This window comes from Salvia hispanica, chromosome 6 (assembly GCF_029641045.1).
Source record: "Salvia hispanica isolate PSC_SH4W2 chromosome 6, Shi_PSC_v1, whole genome shotgun sequence".
Lineage (NCBI taxonomy): Eukaryota > Viridiplantae > Streptophyta > Magnoliopsida > Lamiales > Lamiaceae > Salvia > Salvia hispanica.
In genome coordinates, this window is record NC_142697.1 from 4,406,382 (window position 1) to 4,427,731 (window position 21,350).

Sequence of the window (21,350 nt, forward strand, 5' to 3'; positions counted from 1 at the left end):
CTAGAATGATAATTTGTAACGTATATACTTAATTGTAACTCATTAAATGTGCAGATCGTATATACTTCTTATGTTATTTTATGTATATTGAACATAAGTAGTTTGTACAGAATTGGGGCAGGAAGATAAAACCAGAATTATATCGAATAAATGGATTTGTCACAAGGATTAATTAGAAAGTTATTGAATGATAAAGTTCTTAATTAATTTGATAAATTTTAATTTTGGAAACGACTAACGAGGAGTAAAAATTCCATAATCATTCAAAATATTAGTACTATCATTAATAATAGAAATAAACCAATATATTTGACTATTTGAGTTATCAGAAATAAGGCTTTGTACGAAAGGAGGAGTACTATTTATGTTTGAAGATTTGGGTCACTTACTGTATATTCTTTTACTTAGTAACTCGAATTGGAGAAAAATTTATAAATCAGACTTTGATATCGATAATTTGCATAGTTGATACTGCAATGACTCGTAGTACCGATGAGAATTTAACTCCACGAGATATTGAACAAAAAGCAGTGGAATTCGCCTATTTCTTGTACAGATTGTGCTAGTATATATCATCAGTTACTAACATAAACTGATTTAATTAAAGACAATTAAAGTTTTACATACAAAACTAAATATATGCTTCAACTATCTCATGCAAAACTATTCCCAGTACTAATTAGATTAACATATCTTTATATATATCTCTTTCTCAAAACAAGCAGCTCGATGGTTCGACAATGCCGGCCACCGTGCCGGCGGCATTGGAGCATGTTGCTCGTGCAGCTTGGTTTTTGTAACTAAGGTTAATGTTTTCCAATTTTATGGCATGACATGGACTACTCTCACTGCACTCGAATTTCACGGCTACTTTTGTTGCCGATGTACCTTCAACGTCTTGGTAAGTCACATTTGAGATTTTCACCCCAGATACCTGTCAAATAAATACATAAATTAATAATATAATTGTTGGATATTGGACTCCTTGCTTTGGACTTCTATTATTATTCAGTTGGGCTGCTACTACTGTTGAGCCCATAAGATTAATTGTTGGCCCAAATCGAGCCTGGCCCGTTTACTTATCCAGAATGGCTGGATGTGTGCCACCTGGCTACTCCACGCGGATCACGGCTCACAGCCATTGGATGAGTGTTGTGTTTGTTAAATGAGAGAGACCGGTTAGTCTTCTCTGTATTCGATACTCTCTCTCTCTCTCTTGTTCCAGAAACCGCCTTCATCTCTCTCCCTTCTCTCTAAGATTCCGGCGACTCTTGCCGGAGTTCTCCTTCGAGCTTTCAGTTCCACCGATGATTCTCAGTCCCTAAGAGTTCTACCGATGTAGATTGAGTGTTAGGCAACTTCTTCGGTTTCCTTCTCTTTCTAGGGTTTGGTCGTTAGTCTGTGACCAATCCCGAAGTGCTTGGAGTGTATAGTAAGGGGTCTTGCGTTCTTGGCTGTGTTCTGGGGTTGTGTGGGTGAGTCCGCGTGTGAGATAGCCGTGGTGTGCGTTGGCCGGTGAGATCTAGGGTTCCACTGATCTCTGGTTTGAGTTCGTTCAACGGTGCTCTCCTTTGTGACTTGCTGTGAGGATTGGGGAGGTCTGAGGCCTAGTGCAGTCACTGCTGTGACCTGAGCCACTCGTGGCCCGATTATCTGACTTAGTCTCTTTTGTGTTTAGATCCTTCGGGATCAATCTCTTGTGTGACTAATCCAGCTACTAAGTGTGCAGGTACAACCAGAAAAAGATGGACTCTCAAGAACTAAGGAGTTCTTAAGCTTAGTCTAGGGTTTCTGTTTGTAACATTGTACTTAGTGTGTAATCAAGATACCACGGTTGTATTTGGCTTGTACCTCTGAGATTAGCCATCTCAGAACCAATCAATAAAAGAGGTCCCGGTAATTAGCGAATCCCGAGTGGTCTGATCCCTACACTAGCTAATTGATTCAGGATGCACTTTTCACATATGTCCTTTCAAAGATTCCTTTACTTTTCTCAAACCTGTGGAAAATGCTTTTGTGTCCATGGCTAATGACAAGAAGTGTAAAATCCTTGGCATTGGTACTGTGCTTTTAAAGTTTGAGAATGGATACTTGCTGCCTTTGAAAAATGTGAGATATGTGCCTGATCTGAACTATAATCTGCTGTCTTGCTCTTGCTTGAATCTGAGGGTTTTGAGGGTAAGTGGGGGCAGGGTATCATGAAGATCTGTAAGGGTGTACTATGCCTGTTTAAAGCTGTGAAAAAGTGTAATCTGTATGTGTGTACTGCTAAGCCTCTAACTAGTTATGATCATAGTGTAAATCTGGTTAAAATGGATAAGGCTTTAATGTGGCATAATAGACTTGGGCATATGAGTCGAAGGGGTTAAAACTTTTGAAAAATTCTGATATTTTGAGTGAGTTGGATTTCAAAAATGAGCTCCCCTTTTGTGAAACTTGTGTGATGGGAAAACAGCACAGGGTGTCTTTTCCCACCCCTGTGACTGAAAATGTTAGTCAAGCTGTCTTAGAGTACTTGCATATGGATGTTTGGCGCCCTGCCTCTGTTACTACCCACTCTGGATCTGTGTATTTCTTATCCATTGTGGATGATTTTTCAAGGAAAGTTTGGTGTTTTCTTTTAAAACACAAGTCTGATGTTTTTCAAACCTTCAAATTGGAGAGTTTTAATTGAAAATTAAACTGGAAAATGTATCAAGACCATTAGGACAGATAATGGCCTTGAGTTTTGCAATGCTCAAATGGATTCTTTGTGTCAAAAATCTGAGATTAGGAGACATAAAACTACTCCTTACACCCCTCAGCAAAATGGTGTTGCTGAGAGAATGAATAGGACTTTACTTGAAAAGGTTAGGTGTCTCTTGTCCAAAAGTGGTTTGTCCAAAAAATTTTGGGGTGAAGCTCTTTACACTGCTTGTTATTTGATAAATAGATCCCCTTCTGTTCCTCTAAAGGGCAGATGCCCTGAGCATGTTTTCACTGGTAGAAAACCCAATCTGTCACACCTAAGGGTGTTTGAGTGCAGTGCTTTTATTCATTCAAAAACTGACAAGTTAGATCCAAGGTCTAGGAAGGGTGTTTTTGTTGGCTATCCAGATGGTGTTAAGGGATATAGGGTGTGGGTTAGGGATGAACCTGGTTTCAAGGTTGTGGTAAGTAGGGATGTTATCTTCAATGAAGATGACTTCCCCTGTGGTGTCCCCAGGTCCCCTGCTTCTCCATCCTCAGATGGTGAACCTCTTAGTGAGGTGGAGCAATCTGAGGAGTGGCCCTCAAGTGAGGTGGAGTCCCAGGGCAGTGATGCTTCCACTGAGGTGGAGCAGGTGTGGAACTCTTCCCCTATCAACCCAGATCCTATACCCCCTGAGTCTCTAGAAAACCAAGACCCTGACCATGAAAATGTTTTTGATGGTGAGCCACAACCCAGTAATAATTTAGATTTTACACAATTATCAGTTAACTAGGGATAGAGCAAGAAGGGTTGGTAAAGTCCCTGATAGATTTGGTTCATTTGTGAATTTAGTTGCCCTAGCTTTTAATGTGTTTGAATCTGATGGAAATGAGCCTCAAACCTTTAAGTAGGCTCAAAAGTCCAAATACTGGGATTTATGGTTTAAAGCTATGCAAGAGGAAATCCACTCCCTATTTGTCAATAATACTTGGATCCTTGTGCCTCTGCCCCCTGGTGCCTCCGTAGTTGATTGCAGGTGGCTGTTTAAATTGAAAGATGAGATTGCGGGGTTGAGGTACAAGGCTAGGTTGGTTGCCAAAGGTTTTACTCAGCAAGAGAGGATTGATTATACAGAAATTTTTGCTCCTGTGGTTAAGTTTACTACTGTAAGAGTGATGCTTGCCTTATGTGCTCATTTTAATTGGGAATTAAAGCAAATGGATGTCAAAACTGCTTTTCTTCATGGTGACTTGGATAAACCTATATACATGAAACAACCAGAGGGTTTTGTGGATCCAAATTTTCCCAATCATGTGTGTTTGCTTAAAAAGGCTCTGTATGGTCTTAAACAATCTCCTAGGCAGTGGAACATTAAGTTTAATACATGCATGCAGAAGTTAGGATTTATTAGGAGTACCTTTGATGCCTGCTTGTATGTGAAAAACCTTGATAAAGTGCATGTGTTCTTGCTGTTGTATGTGGATGATATGTTGATTATGGGTCCTTGCATTAAGTCTATTAAACATGTGCAAAGTGCCTTATGTGAAAATTTTGACATGAAAGATCTTGGTGATGCTAAAAAGATTTTGGGGATCAATATCCTTAGGGATAGGAAGTCCTCCTCTCTGGTCCTTCATCAGGAATCTTATGTGCAAAAAATTCTTGAAAAGTTTAATATGCTTGGTGCTAAAATTGCTTCTGTTCCTTTAGCTGCTCATTTTATGCTAAGTAAGGACCTTTGTCCTACAACTGAATCTGAGGTTAAAGCTATGCAAAAGGTCCCTTATTCAAATGCTATTGGCTCTGTGATGTATCTTATGGTTAGTACTAGGCCTGATATTGCCTATGCTGTTTCTTGCTTGAGTAGATACATGTCTAACCCTGGGCCAGTGCATTGGGAAGCTCTTAAGTGGTTGCTTAGATACCTGAAAAATACTTCTAAGTATGGTTTGTGTTTTTCTAAGCATGATCAAGGTGTTGAGTTGTGTGGTTTTGTTGATTCTAACTATGCTAATGATAAGGATAAGAGGAAGTCCACAACTTCCTATGTGTTTCAGGTTTGCAGGTCTTGTGTTAGCTGGAAATCACAACTTCAACACATTGTAGCTCTGTCTACAACAGAATCAGAGTATATAGCCATTACAGAGGCTATGAAGGAGGCAATCTGGTTAAAGGGAGTTCTCTCTGAACTCAAATTTATTAAGTCTGCCCCTGTGTTGTTTTCTGATAGTCAGTCTGCCATTCAACTTTGTAAAAATCCTGTTTTCCATGATAGAACTAAGCATATAGATGTTAGGTTCCATTTTATTAGAGATGTTGTGAAAAAAGGTGAAGTTCTTTTACAAAAAGTGCATACTGATCATACCCTGCTGATATGGGTACTAAATGTCTCTCTGTGGATAAGTTGTTGTCATGCATCAAAAAATTGCACTTTGATTTTGGTTAGCATGTGCATTGTATGTCCCGAGGTAAAGACCTTGCTGACTCTTTGAAGTCACAAGACAGCTTAAGTCCTACAAAACTATTTGGTTTACCATCTGGTGTTTTGTTAGGCAACCTGGTATCTTCTATCTAATGAACTTTGTGTTCTTTGGTGATAGGAATGCCTTGTAGGCAATGATGAAACAGCAGTAGACCAAGGCTCTCCCCTGTTTCTCCAGAAGTAATCCAAAGGTGGAGAATGTTGGATATTGGACTCCTTGCTTTGGGCTTCTATTATTATTCAGTTGGGCTGCTACTACTGTTGAGCCCATAAGATTAATTGTTGGCCCAAATCGAGCCTGGCCCGTTTACTTATCCAGAATGGCTGGATGTGTGCCACCTGGCTACTCCACGCGGATCACGGCTCACAGCCGTTGGATGAGTGTTGTGTTTGTTAAGTGAGAGAGACCGGTTAGTCTTCTCTGTATTCGATACTCTCTCTCTCTCTCTTGTTCCAGAAACCGCCTTCATCTCTCTCCCTTCTCTCTAAGATTCCGGCGACTCTTGCCGGAGTTCTCCTTCGAGCTTTCAGTTCCACCGATGATTCTCAGTCCCTAAGAGTTCTACCGGTGTAGATTGAGTGTTAGGCAACTTCTTCGGTTTCCTTCTCTTTCTAGGGTTTGGTCGTTAGTCTGTGACCAATCCCGAAGTGCTTGGAGTGTATAGTGAGGGGTCTTGCGTTCTTGGCTGTGTTATGGGGTTGTGTGGGTGAGTCCGCGTGTGAGATAGTCGTGGTGTGCGTTGGCCGGTGAGATCTAGGGTTCCACTGATCTCTGGTTTGAGTTCGTTCAACGATGCTCTCCTTTGTGACTTGCTGTGAGGATTGGGGAGGTCTGAGGCCTAGTGCAGTCACTGCTGTGACCTGAGCCACTCGTGGCCCGATTATCTGACTTAGTCTCTTTTGTGTTTAGATCCTTCGGGATCAATCTCTTGTGTGACTAATCCAGCTACTAAGTGTGCAGGTACAACCAGAAAAGATGGACTCTCAAGAACTAAGGAGTTCTTAAGCTTAGTCTAGGGTTTCTGTTTGTAACATTGTACTTAGTGTGTAATCAAGATACCACGGTTGTATTTGGCTTGTACCTCTGAGATTAGCCATCTCAGAACCAATCAATAAAAGAGGTCCCGGTAATTAGCGAATCCCGAGTGGTCTGATCCCTACAATAATGAGTTGTGTTAGTGTGCTAACTAATTTACAGTAATAACTAATAACTTTCAATTCTATGTATTAAAATTATCTACACAAATCAACACAAAGACATAAGTTTATCAACACAAGAATATTGATAAATTTATGTCTTTGTGTTGATAATTTTTAACATACAAAATTGATACTAGTTATTAGTTATTACTAAAAATTAGTTAGTATTTGATCACATACCATAATATCTATCTATAAACTACATAATGTCGATGCAAAAGCGCATAAAGAATGATTGAACTTAATCAGATAAATTATAGTTTTTGAAAACAAAAGTAAGTATTAATCGAATTTATAAGTGACTAAAAAACCTAGTGACCCAGCGCAATTATAGATAAGCCCGAAATTCAAATGCTGTAAGTTGGTTTTTTTGCACGAGTTTATATGGGAGAAGTAGTACCTGGCTAGGACAATTCTTGTTACTCGGACAGTAGTTCTGATCAATGACTATAGGGTTTTGGACATTGGACATAATGGCATGTTGGAACAAAATATCATTTGCAAACCCTTTGCTTGGTCTTCCCCATGCCTTTATTCTCACTCCATTTTGTGTGTCTGTGAATATTACACTTTTCACTGTCACATTTTCTACCCCTTCCTCTTCAAAATCCTTACCTAGACTCCCTATGCTGAATCTCATAATTATCAAACAAAAATTTAATTGGTAGGAGATGTATTTTGGAAAACAAATTAATTTTGCAAATCAATTACCTAATGCCGTGGCCGGGGCCACAACCGACGCTCTCGATCCACAGATCAGTGGTACCCGGCCCTATCGAGATGCAGTCGTCTCCCGTGCCAATTTTCGAGTTCAAAATAGTTACCCCAGTCGACAATTGTACGTGAATTCCATCGGTGTTGGGACTATTTTCAGGGGCTAAAATAGTAACTCCTTGTAACATCACATTTTCGCAACCATTGATCACGATATGGAACATTTGGCTATTTAGGGATGTCAATCCCGAGACTGCTACATTTTTTGAATTCGTAATTCCCAGTGTCTGCATCCCAAAATAATTTCAGTAATACCAAAGAATAGAAACGATCAGGTCATCTCCAACCATCTAAGTTTATTTAATAATTTTTTTAATTTAAAATATAATTTACATGATATTATTTTAACCACAAGATCTCTTAATCTAATGACTAAAATTTGGTCTTAATTTGTGATAGCTAATTAATTAGCAATTAATTATAATTGTTTGTAATGCATACATATTTGATATATATGGATAATTTGAATAAAAATTACCCACAATAAATTAAATGTAAGAATTTACTTAACGATTTTCCAGTTGATAAAAAAATCATGATTTTCAAATAGTATAAAATATTATTAATTAATTACTAATTCGTAATTTGTTCGGATTCACGTACATATAAACTAACGCCGTCCACTTCTTCACTAACCTGAATTAACTCTATAATTACAAGGCAGTTAATTAATATCACAACATTTATGCTCAACTCAATTATACAATGTTATAAAATACTAGAGCTACAAAATTTAAAACAATTTATATGATCCAAATTAATTTATTATACATTGACATAGGGGCACACTATGGTACCACCTATATTAAAGTGACAATGTAACTCTATTCTTAACCGCCAGATCTCCTATATAGATGGTTTAGATTGGATTGTAGAAATAGAGTTGAGATTGCTTGGTTGTTATTATTGTGTTGCTTACCAAGGTAATTGTGTCTTTTTGTTGTTGGAATTAAATTCGAGACGGAAAGGAAACTCCCGGTTTTTATGGCCCTGATTCACTCTCTCTCTTCCACTCAGCTATAATGCACACCCACTCCGTGAAAAACTAAATCGTTTCTCTCTCCAAATCTTCCAAAACTATCTGCCGATTTTTTTTTTCATACATTTAATCAAACCCTACTTTGCGAGCGATTTGTGTCTCTTCTTCTCTGCGAGCGATAGTCACACCGGCGGTTTCTCTCTCCAAATCTCAGCAAAACTCTTTGTCAGCGATTTGTGTGTCTTCTTCTCTGCGAGCGATTGTCACACCGGCGGTTTCTCCCAAAATCGGCGCTTGAAGTTTGCAGCCAGTCTCTTCAACCTCCGTCTTCTCCATCCGAGCGTTTTGTGTTTCATTATTGATTAGTCTGACTGCTTATTGAAGGTTGAGGGTTTATTGAGTACTGATTATCCTCATTTGGGTTAACTTCGGACCTGTTTTCACCAACATTATTCCAAATATTCTGGGTTGAATATTCGTTTTTTTTTTCCTGGGTTATTTAATTGAATGAATCGTACTCAGTTGCTGGAATGCATTTGTATGAATCGGTTTTTGCTTGGTTAATCTTCTGAAATATTGTATTGGATGCTTTGGTCTAGTTTATATTTTGCTTTGTTCTATGTTGTTGTTTGCTTGGGTCATTAAAATGTATTTGTTTGCTTATTGAAGATTGATATTTTGTTTATTCTAATGTTAGGAAGTGTTGGGTGTCATTAAAATGTATTTGTTTACTTATTGAAGATTGATTCTTTGCTTATTCTAAAGTTAGAAAATGCTTGGTCTCATGACAGACATTGTTTCATACGCTTTTGTTACGTTTTTTTGGTCACTTAGATTGCTTGTTTTTACTGTTTTTTTGCTTTGTTTTATGTTGTTGTTTGCTTGGATATCATTAAAATGTATATGTTTGCTTATTGAAGATTGATATTTTGCTTATTCTAGAGTTAGGAAATGCTGAGTGTTATTAAAATGCATTTCATTGCTTATTGAAGATTGATTCTTTGCTTATACTAGAGTTAGAAAATGATTGGTCTCATGATAGACCTTGTTTCCTTAGGGTTCTTTTGTTGATTGATACTTGATCTATTTCTGGATTGCATTTGTATGAATCGGTGTTTTTTTGTTAATAGGAATTGTTGTGTTGGGCAGTAGGAATTGCTTGCTTTCAATGTAGACATGGTTCATGCGAATTGTTGTGTTGAGCGGTAGGAATTGCTTGCTTTCATTGTAGACATGGTTCCTGTGAATTGTTGTGATGAGCATTAAGAATTGCTGTGTTGAGCAGTAGGAACTGCTTGCTTTCATTGTAGTCACGGTTCCTGCGAATTGCTGTGATGAGCATTAACAATTGCTTGTTTTTATTGTGTTGGTTACTTTGTTGGAAAAAGATTTTGTACACATTTTATTAACGGGGTGCTGTTGGAATTCATACATATTAATGGCGCATTGTTACCTTGTAAGTGCTTTGTTTTAATGTAATTCTTGCTTGTCGTGATATAGATTCATCACCGTGTGTAATTCTGATGAGATGTGCTTTGTTCTATCTAATTCTTTGCTTGGTTGTTGTCCTAATTTGCTGTGATTGCTTGTTACTGACTGGCCAGTTGCTTGGTCAAAAATTATTATATGCTTGTTCTAAAATAAAATCTTTTTTTTTCTTATTTATTTTAGGACACGATTATACAATGGTGAGAAAGACGGCCGAAGAGGGATGCCAAAGACAAGCTGCTGAACTCGTAGTCGGATAGGAAATTAGTTAGTAATTCTAGGGAACTACTTATTTCATTTTGTTATGTTACTCCACTTTTATTGTTGAACACCGTATCTCAGTTGCATATTATTGCGCTAGAATGTTCTCTTATTTTAGTACATTTTATTATTTCATTTCGGATGTAGAATATCAGATGTTTTGCTTGAAGCTTATTTATTGGTGGGTTGGACGTTTAGAATTGCTTAGCAGTGGAGTGTATACTAAATTCGTCATTACTATTGCAAACAAAACGAATGATCGCATATTGCATGTTATTTTATACTAAATTGCTTTTTAATAATGTTCCGTCGCATACTATGGATACACTTTGACTAGCCATTATTGCTTCATCACGCTTTATGATTAAGACAAACAATTTGTGCTAAGGAATACCTATATTAGAAGAAGGTTTTAGATAGTACGTATAACCTATTGCTCGGTTACATTTATTTTATTGCTTGATTCTTATTCCAGAATAGCTTTACAAATATAGCATGTCCATCTGTAATTACTTCAATTCGAATAGTTCTTGATGTACTTTCATACTCCCTTCGTCCCGGATAATTCGTCCCAGTTTTCCATTTCGGTTTGTCCCACATAATTTGTCTCATTTCACTTTTACCATTTTTGGCAGTGGACCTCATATTCCACTAACTCATTCCTACTCACATTTTGTTATAAAACTAATATATAAAGGTAGGACCCATATTCCACTAACTTTTTCAACCCACTTTTCATTACAATTCTTAAAACCCGTGCCCGGTCAAAGTTAACTGAATTATCCGGGACGGAGGGAGTAATTAACATAGAGTTAGCACTGCAACTCCTTGGATTTATAAGTTTATTTCCGTTGGCTATGTTTATGGATTTCCTTGGTTTGCAAAACATAAATTTATTTTCCTTGCATATATCAAAGTGTTAACATATTTTTCAACACGGAAAAAAGCACAGCCAACCAAGCAATACATAAACTTGAAATGAAGCAGCTAATATTCACCATCCAAAGCGGAAAACCAAATTCTAAAACCAAGCAATCCGTAAACCAAAACAAAGCAATATTCTGAACACATCCAAATCAAAACAAAGTTATTGCCATTTTTATAAAACAATGACAGTCACCACTCAAGGTTTGGGGAACTCTGCCACCATCTTTTCAACATCAACGGCTCCCTTCTTCTGTGCCTCTTCAAGGTGGTCGTCTGTGCTTTTTAATGAATCCTTCACGTGCATGAATGTGATCCATTTCAATCCCATACTTCAACTCTTCCCTGTTGCACACAATATATTGCCAAGTAACAAACTCACGTGAAGATTTGGTTCCATGTTTCCGTGTGTCGATTCACGAGCATAAGCATCATAGAAAGCAATTTCGGTGTTCAAGGTGTCGAATTTCTTGCCAAAGAATGGTTTTAATTTGTCATCGCAATCGGGCACACAAGGAACTGCGTAGGATATAGAATGAGCTTTAGCTACAAATGAGGCAAGCAATACATGGTATTCAGTCAGGCGCACATGCAATGCAAAATCTGAATTAAAGCACAACAAGCACTGCCATGCAAACATAGAAGCAATACAGTATTTAAAGCGCTGCAATTGGTCATCTATTACTAATTTTAGAAAAGCAAGCAAGGATATTTTTTAACAACAATCAAATGCAAATGGAGCCCAGCAATTAAGCAACCCACCATATTTAACCAAGCAATGAAATTTTTAACTAATTAAGCAACACAACATGCTTAACCAAGCAATAGGCACAACTAAGCAACACAACATGCTTAACCAAGCAATGTAGCATAACAAATCAAATTCGTGAATTTGATGACAAATTCATAAACTTCATCAAATTCGTGAACTCCCTGACAAATTCATAAATTTCATTTACGAGTTCAACTAGGAAGATGCATATTCGGTAGTCCACATATCAAATTCGTGAAATTGAGTTCGGGTATAAAAAATTCACAACTACACGATTGCATAAAAATAATCACAAATCGAAAACCAACAAACTGTGAATACACTAACCATCTTCAAAATCAGTGAAATGAATATCGGCGGGAACTTCTTCTCCATGGATTGACTACTGACTGAAGATTGAAGAAAAAATCACGGAGAACAGAATGCAAATGGCGCAGAAGATAAAAAGAATTGCAGAGACTGAATATAACGGTGGCGGTTTTTGGCTAAAGATTTGATAGATTAATGCTGAAAATAGAAGAAAGAGAGAAGGAAGAGAAAGACCGTAATTTGCGTGAAGAGAGAAACAACTGGAATTGTTATTCCTAGTTATAGCCTTTTGCATTTTTTTAATTATTTTTTTAAGAAAATTGAGCCTGCCAAGTGTCACTTTAAAATTGCATCTCACGCCAAATCTAACGCCTCAGATTGGTGGTATGGTGTCACCCAAAATTGCATTGTCATTTTAGCATTTCCCCATTGGCATATTTTACAAACTTTTGAACAAGTTATTATAAAGTTCATGTGATACAAAATAGCATGATTGCAATAGTCAATAGAGAAATATATTTATTTTCAATGCATGTTAAAGTTAAAGTTATTAGTATTTTAAATAAAAGGTCTATGGTTCAGTACAAACTTCAATAAAACTGTTGATGATATCGTACCGTGGCACCATCGGGGCACTTGTTGCCACTCATCTTGCAAGCCCACAAGGCGGCACCATGACCATCGAGGACGCCGCCTTGTATGGAGACGCCGTGGGCCCCTTCGAAGAGGAGCCAGTTGGCGGCACCTCCAATGGAACCATAGTCGGATATTGGAGCGACTAGGGTGCCGTTGATGCGGAACGTCACGGCATTGTTGTTGCACGGACCCTTGAAGTGTAGGTCTTTTAGGAGGAATCTGCCTTGTGGCACATAAATTGTGGGTGGGGTTATGGAGGCACAAGCTAAGGTCCATGCTTTCAACATCGAATTTGTGGACTCGATTTCGCCGTTGGGATTTGCTCCTAAATCCACAATGTTGTACGTGGCTGATTGTGATTGGTGGAAGTATACAATGAAAAGTGTCTTGAAAAGAATGGTTGAAGGTTTAGCCATGTGCGTGGTAATGATTCTTGGCAATTTAATTAGTATGTGTTGTGTGTGTGAAATGAAAATTGATGAGGAGATTTGGAAGTGTTGGGCATAGTAGTGGGGGTTGTGGAAGTTCAATATGGTATTTATAGTTAATAAATGAATGCAAGAAGGTGCGATGTAGTAAAAATTCAATAGTCCGGATATATTGCCATGCAACATGCCTAATGAATTATGATGATAGAAAGAAAGTAAAAGATAAATTGATAATATTTTTGCAGATGTGAATGGTTCGACATATCATGTGACAATATGTTCAATAATTCACACAAGAGGTAAATCGTAATATTTGGACAAAAAGGATTTGATGAACTCAGAACTATAAAGTATTGACGGAATTTTAGTGCGGAGCTTTTGTTCCAAGAGAAAGCCATATATTTTTAAATGAGGCTCAGTGATATCCTTTGTTTAGGCTCGTGATGACTTGAACCTTCGATCCTATTAGATAGCCGAAAAACGTGTTATTAGTTGAGTTGTGTTTTATCATGTTAGTGGAAATAATTCCCAAGGTGATATTTTGATTTTTATTTTGCTTATTTCAAATGTATATAAGATGTACTAATAATATACATCATAGCGCACACATATCAGATGAATTTTAGAAGTAAGTTAGGAGGAATATTGATGGTAGTGTCGGACTTTATAAATGAAATTAATTCTTTAACTTATACTTAGATAATATTGTTATTTTCTTTGTGGATTTTTTCGGATTTTGGCACCATATATGCATCTTTGAATTCCACTATATAATATTCCTGTTTATGATTTAATGATTCATTTTATTATTTTAGGATGTTCACGATTTAATTACATCAGACTATAATTCTTAAATAAAATTAGTTGTATTTTCCATCTCAAAAAGATGGTCGATGTCGATGCAAGATGACAATTTACAATAAAAATTAGTGTTTTATATCATTATTAGTATTATCATATTAATATACTAAAAGTTTATTCATTTTTCTTTATTGATTTAGTTATTTAAGATAGCTAATTAAATACGTTTATTTTTAACATAAAATATAAGAAAAAAGTAAACTTAAAAGTATTGAGCGCTTGTCTTTAATAAAGAGAATACACCTGCCCACATTTTGAATTATAGTTTTAGATTTTTGGCATATTAAACAAATCATTGCAATAATAACAGTCTAAATGAAATAGACACATTTAGGCCATCTCCAACTATTTACGTCAAACTCAAACCCATTTTTGAGTATATGTCACACCAAAAAGTAGTTTTACTTCAACCATTTACATCATCTTTAAGTTTACACCATTTTTAAGTATTTCTCTAACAAAATTTTGGAGTAAATACCATATTTGGTGTTATTCCATTGAAAAACCTAAAAATGAATTTAAGTTTAGTGTACAGTTGGAGAAATTATCTACACCAAAAATAAGTTTTAGGATACGGTTGGAGATGATCTTAAACGACCAACAAAATGGCGTGGTGGAATTGTTTTCCACATTAATCGCCTAGAATTGAACATATTTTTAATTGATAGTGGATAAGTGGGTACCACACGTCCGCACAAAATCTTGGATACCTCTATTTTGTTGTAAATAACAAAATTATTGTGATGATATAGCTGGTCATAAATAGTACTACTAGTACTACAATATAAAAAAATATAGATATTATAAATATTAGTAATAATTTAATGTCATATTTAATGCTTAAATAATTTTACACCATTATAATTTCTATTTAATTGTATGTGTACAATTCTTTTATTCGAATATTATGTTTTTCAGAAGTTAAAAGGCCAAAAGTGGTCCTAAACATATGACCGTTTTATCAATTTGGTCCTTAACATTATCTTTTTGATTATTTAGTCCCTCACAAATGAACTCCGACCTGAATCAGTCCTCCAATTGACGGAACCGTCAATAATAGGCGGTCAACGTCATTTCCGCAGCCAACCTCAACTTCGGCAACCTTCTAGCAGCCTGCACTCTCCCCCTCTTCAACCTCAGCTTCGACAACACCTTCAACCTTTCCCCCCCCCCCCTTCGCCGCCAACTACTCCGGCCCCTTCAACTACACCTGCTCCAACGCCGCCTTCTGATTCCCCGCCTCCGCCAACGGCACCCAATCCGACTGCATCGCCGCCGTCTGGCTCGCTGATTCACTTGGATTTTACATGACTTTAGAGGGTAGCTTTACTTGGTTTTGATCATATATTGTGTACTTTGAGACATGGTTATAGCTACTTCTCTATTATGTTGGTATTTTGACCATTTTGTGAAGAATGTGTAGAAAAATGTCCAAAATATGTGGATGTCCAGCTGCTCAATGTTCGAGACAGCTTAGCTGGAGATTTTGAAGTTCGATTCACATGTAATGCATACCATTCTCTTCATCTTCGAAAGAGCTTCGCGTGGATATCTTAAACGTCTCAATCAGAGTTCGGTAGAAGAAGTTATGGCCGTTTTACCAAGACTGCGCAGAGCAGTGACATAGCTGGCGACCCGCCAGGTTCGCATGCAAACGAACCTGGCGACTCGCCAGCAATCCACGAAAAAAACGCCGTAAGCAGCTGGCGACTCGCCAGCTTCGACGCACACCCAACCTGGCGACCCGCCAGCTTCGTCGGACAGCTTATTTCGGGCCCAAAGTCAACCCTAGGTATATATATGCCTAGGAAACGCCTCCGAACACAACTTACACGCCTTCAACCCCAAAAATACTACTTTTTCACCTAAGAAGAAGAGAAGAACGAGCAGAGGACGAGTATTCATCGCAAGATTGAAGACGAGACCTCCAATCCGCCCAATCCAATTCTAGGAGTTTCTACTTTTAGTTTTATTCTTGTTCAAACAATGTTTTTGATTATTTCTTTGAATATTTCTTTGACTTTTGTGATGAACATGAGTAGCTAAATCCTTCGTAGAGTTCTACGGGGGAGATACAATGATTCTTATGTTTAATTGATTTCCTTTTTCTATGCCTTGGCTCATGTGGTTACTTTTGATTTCTTCTGTGCTTATACATTTATCTGACTGATCACCTTATAAATGCATGTGGATTTTACTACAACAACTGAGAAGTGAGTAGTTTAATTTGAAAGAGAAGAAATTGACGTCTTTGCCAATATAATCGAGAGATTTGAGCCTTTGAATGAAGCTAAGTATCTTAGGAGCTATTAGGAGTTGTTGCCTTAGTTCTAGGAAGGAGACTTCGGTTCTAGGTAGCAATCTACAAATTATATGCTTTGAGAAAAGATATAGTTTTACCTTAGTGATATCTTAATAACCCTTGAGACCCTTTGTTGGCATGGTTAGGAAGTTAGTTGAGCATAGGATAGTTGTTATCGATCCCGTAGGATTCTACCCTTCTCATCCTTGATCTACATTCGTTTTCTTATTTGCTTTCAGTTCTCTAGTTGTTTTAAATTGTTTTTATCTTGCTTTAAAGTAGATTTAGAAAACCCAAACTTTCCGATTCATCTAGATAGTAGTTGAGGTCGGTTCGTGGTAATTAGGTTAACACTGATTGTCTCTGTGGATACGATACTCTTTGCCTACATTAGCCCCGTACACTTGCGGGTATAATTGTGTTAAAATAAGTCGAGTCACTCGCCGGCGCCGAGCTCCTCCGCACCAGCACCCCCTAGTCCACCCCCGACTGCGTCTCCCGGTCCTTCAACAAGGACGTCACCCGCTTCTCCGCCCTCCTCCGTCGCCCCAAACTGACCCTCTCCGTCATGCTAGACAGCTAGAGAACACTGTTGATGATTTCTACACCGGCGCATTCAACGTCAACATCACCTTCCTCTTCTACAACGTCCGAAATTCCCTAATCAAAAACCGCCGCTCGCTCAATTCGATCCCTAGAAAAATCATAAAACGCAATCACCGGTGGCGGTCAGCCGCGCTCAAGAGCAACAGATTGAACATCACGCGCGGCCATGGCGTCTACCGCGAGATCCTCGTCACTCTCGACGGAAACGTTATGCGGTAGGATTGGGTGTTGTTGGCGGAGGCGGAGAATCAGAAGGCGACATTGCAGCAGGTGTAGTTGAGGGGGGCGGAGTAGTTGGCGACGAAGGGGGGGGGAGGTTGAAGGTGTTGCCGAAGCTGAGGTTGAAGAGGGGGAGAGTGAAGGCTGCTAGAAGGTTGCCGAAGCTGAGGTTGGCGGCGGAAATGACGTTGACCGCCTATTATTGACTGTTCCGTCAATTGGAGGACCGATTCAGGTCGGAGTTCATTTGTGAGGGACCAAATAATCAAAAAGATAATGTTAAGGACCAAATTGATAAAACGGCCATATGTTGGGGACCTCTTTTGGCCTTTACTCTTTTCAGAATTATTCGTAATTCAATGCTTTACTAAATATTATATATAATCTTGACAATAGTGTTATAGTTAAGTTATTGCAATATAATGTACGGGAAATGAAATGCCACACTCTGTATTTTGTATGAGCTCCTTATGTAAACACTACCCGTGCTCGACGCACATTTAACGTTATTTATTTTGTTTTATATATTTAGTTTAATTCAAATACATTAAAAATGTTACGGACATTTTTAATTTAAAAATTCATAAAAATCAATCTAAATCCGATGCATGTTTAACTTTGTTTGTTTTTATGAATTTTTAAAATTAAAATAGTCAATAAAACTTTTAATGTATTAAAATTAAGCTAAATATATAAAAAAACGTGCGCCGAACGACAGTGATGCTTATATAAGATATGCAACATAAGTCATGTAAAACCAACTAATCAAAGTACTTTACATGAGCCCTCTTGCCTTAAAGATCAAGACTTGCAATATGAATATATCTTTCAGTGGTTTTCTAGTTTTGAACTTAAATATTTCAACTGTTCTGTTTGTGTCAAATTCTATTCCATTAAAGTTAAAAGTTGGATTTATTTTCAGTTGTTTCCAACTAGGATTAGAAGTTGAGTTAGGTCTTTTTTTGTTGCATATAGGCCTTAATTAATGTCAATGTAAATGGTAGCTTTTTTTTGAAAAAATTAACAAACAGGTTTTAGAAACTTGAGTTTCCAATTTGTTTATTTCGTTTCTCTCATATGTTCGGTCATTCTCGAGAGTGATTCAACATCATTTGGTATCAGCTTCCAGGTTAAGCACAAATGATCTAACGAAGATGTAGACTTGGTGGTCGTAACATTCATGTAAGGGACAAGGAGATGTCCCCCAAACGAACAGTGGCGGATCCAGAAACTTTGATTCGGAGGTGCAATTTTTATAGAGGTTTAAAGCTTTAAAATTTGGCTCCTGTATTAATTGTGAATTATGAATATCTTATATACTAGTTGTAAATACCTAATATAAATATAGATACAGAAATACACAATAAATAAAATATTTTGAAAGAGAAAAAAAGTATTTGAATAAAGTTTCATTACTAAAAAAAACGTGAAAGGAAAAATATAATACAACGATAGTCAAATATTAGGAAATGATAAATATTTAGAAATTCTATATATGATTAGAAATAATAATACAAACGACTAACATAAATTAATTCTATATATGATTAGAAATAATAATACAAACTACTAACATAAATTATTTGTTAAAGATTTGATTTCTAAATGAATAAAACTTGAATTCAAAAAGTAGAAAACAAACTGCGTATACTGGGAGTCGACCTTGTGCCACTCCATAGGCTTAACCTTTACTCAGCCGCCGTGCCACTACTACTGTAAACAAATGTTTGTGTCAAAATATACTAAACGAGTATTGTTTGGGGGTACAACTGTTCTACATTGGCTCTGCCACTGCAAACGAAGATGACTCTCAACAACATCATCGACGGCGTACTGTAGAGAACGATGCATTGTGGAGATAAATTCAACAACTTCAACCACGCCTTGTGTGTTTGGAGATTTTTTTATTGATCATGTTGCAAAAATTGGTGAGGACAGTGATATCAATAAACCTTTTGTGCAAGACTCGAGGTCGAGTCTTTTTTAAGAAGGGAAGAATGATGCATGTGTTAGCCCTCTTGCGTTAAAGATGAAGACTTATAGTATGAGTTTATCTTTTACACCCACGGTCCCCCATTTTTTTGTCAGTCCCCCATTTATTGTCCACTTTCACTTTTACTAAATGTTAGAGGTAGAGTCACCTTCCACTAACTCATTCCACTCATATTTTATTATACAACTACCAATATACTCCCTCTGTCCCATTAGAAATGAAACGTTTTCCTTTTTAGTTTGTCCCATTAAAAATGAAACATTTCCTAAAATGGAAACATCTCTATCTCTACTTTTTCATCTCTCTTACTTTACTCTCTCTCCATTAACTCACAAAACAACACTACATAAAAACCTGTACCGATTCCCAAATGTTGCATATTTAGTGGGACGGATGAAGTATAAAAATGAGACTCACATTCTACTAACATTTTCTACTCATCTTCTTTATTTCTTAAAACTTCGTGCCTAACACAAAGTGGACTAAAAATGGGGGATGGAGTAGTTGTTTTCTAGTTTGAATTTAATTTTACATATTTTGTTTGCGTCAAATTCTTCCCTTTAATGGAATGAATTTATTTGCACTAGTTATGCTCTTAGGATTAGAAGTTGAGTATAGATATATAATTCTATCCCCTTAAGGTTATCATAAGGATTTTTTAAAGGCCTTATTATTAATGTTAATGGCAACTTTTTTGGAAATTTAATAAACAGGATTTAGAAACTTAGAATTTTTCTATCGGTAGGTTTTGTTTTCCTCATATGTTCGGTCATTCTAAAAAACGTCGGCATCATCCATGGACACAACCATAAACTAAAATTTAATTTGTTCAAAAAAAAAAATTATTAAAATCAATAAGAATGCGTTAAATAAATTATCTGCATCAATATGTAGCAAGTAAAAGTGAGTGTATCATCTGCGTTCAAACACACCTTTATAAAAACTGGTGTTTTAGACGGATAGATGCTTGATATATCAACTATCATTGCTGAAAGGTAGCAAATCATATCCCACATCGGAGAATGAACAAGATTTGCAAGTGTATAAATGAGATACCTCTACTCCATTAGTATGAGGCCTTTTTGGGAGTACCCCAAGAGCAAAACCGTGAGGGCTTTGCCCAAAGCGGACAATATCATACTAATATGGAGTTCGGGTGTGCACCACCGAGACCCAATAGTTGTATCAGAGCCCTGGTTCAGGGCTGGGCCTGTGTGGCTCGGGGTTTGGTGGTTGCGCTTGCAAGTTTTCCGATGTGACGGTCTCGACCAAGACCTGTGGTGACCAGGCAGCGGCGGATCCAGGTGGGGTCGGGCGGGGTCGGCCGACCCCACCACCGGCGACGGAGTGCCACCAGGAACCTACTTTCTTCCGCCTCCGACCCTCCGGCATCCGTGACTCCGCCCCCACCACACGCAGTGTCGAACGATGTGAGGCAGCCAGAGCATCACGGAAGGGGAGGCTGTTGCGAGAACGAAGGAGTTGGAGGGGAAGAGAAGAGTCCTTGCGTGTTATGTTTTCGAAGGGAGAGAAATGATAATGGAGATGTCATTATTGTTTTTGCTTTTCCCTATAATTACTCGTGAATTACACTGCAATATACATGCCCACATAATTTGACTAAATTTTAAAGATTAAATATCTTAAATTGTTACCTAATCGTAAAATGGGCTTTGAATTTTTTTATATGATCAAAATCAACTTATCTAAATTAAACACATACTTATAAAGTAAATATTTCTTAATTTCTTTTAATTTTAGTTTTATAATTTAAATTTCAAACCTTAATATTCATATTCGGTTTTTTTAATACTTAAAAAATTGGGGTGTTATAAAAAAATTACCATCCCATTATAAGTGAAGTGTATTCCTCTTTGGAGCTTTTCTTTTATGCCAAAAACAACACGTTGTCTCTCTTTTTTACTTTATTCTCTCTCCTATTGTTTCTCTTTACTTTTTTCCAATCCTACCATAAGCGACTCATATTCTTTTTTAATAGTACGTTCCAACTAAGGTATGTTTTTTTTTTGTCAAGACACATTGTTCTCGCTTACTTTATTTTCTATTTCCACTTTTATATTTATCTCACCTCACTTTATTCTTTCTCCACATAAACATCTTTTTCTTAAATTCTGTATTTAAAAGAAACGCCTCCCTTGTAACGAGATGAAGAAAGTGGGAAAAGTTGTTTTAAGATACCTCGCATGAATTATTTAAATTAAAATATATGTTGGTAAAAAAGTTATTATTTTAAATATTTACTATCTTGTTCGACCCCACGATATTTAGTTTCTGGATCCGCCTTGTGACCAGGTGACCTGTAACATGGGGTAGACATGTGGTCTGTGGTCTGGTGGTCTTGGTTTGAGGGGAGGATTGAAAGGGAGCAAACCATATCCCACATCGGAGAATGAACAAGACTACGTAACCATGTGACAGTCTCGA

At 37.2% G+C, this 21,350-nt stretch overlaps 1 protein-coding gene across 1 annotated transcript; it reads right to left on the reverse strand.

The window, feature by feature from the left end:
* Positions 1-712: 712 nt before the first annotated feature.
* LOC125206131 (polygalacturonase-like) lies at positions 713-12,936 on the reverse strand. The gene is made up of 4 exons (XM_048105424.2): positions 12,478-12,936; positions 7,065-7,354; positions 6,754-6,982; positions 713-934 (listed from the first exon to the last, which is right to left on the reverse strand). Exons 1-4 carry the CDS (start codon positions 12,910-12,912, stop codon positions 713-715), a joined length of 1,176 nt encoding a protein of 391 aa, XP_047961381.1. The 5' UTR covers positions 12,913-12,936.
* Between the last annotated feature and the right edge of the window lie 8,414 nt (positions 12,937-21,350).

What these genes read in the sequence shown, in the direction of transcription:
- LOC125206131 (XM_048105424.2), bottom strand. Translation starts at nt 12,912, where the DNA reads ATGGCTAAACCTTCAACCATTCTTTTCAAGACACTTTTCATTGTATAC. An exon ending in GGCCCCGGCCACGGCATTAG is followed by an intron (nt 6,983 to 7,064) that starts GTAATTGATTTG and finishes TATGAGATTCAG; the next exon opens with CATAGGGAGTCTAGGTAAGG. An exon ending in ACAAGAATTGTCCTAGCCAG is followed by an intron (nt 935 to 6,753) that starts GTACTACTTCTC and finishes TTTATTTGACAG; the next exon opens with GTATCTGGGGTGAAAATCTC.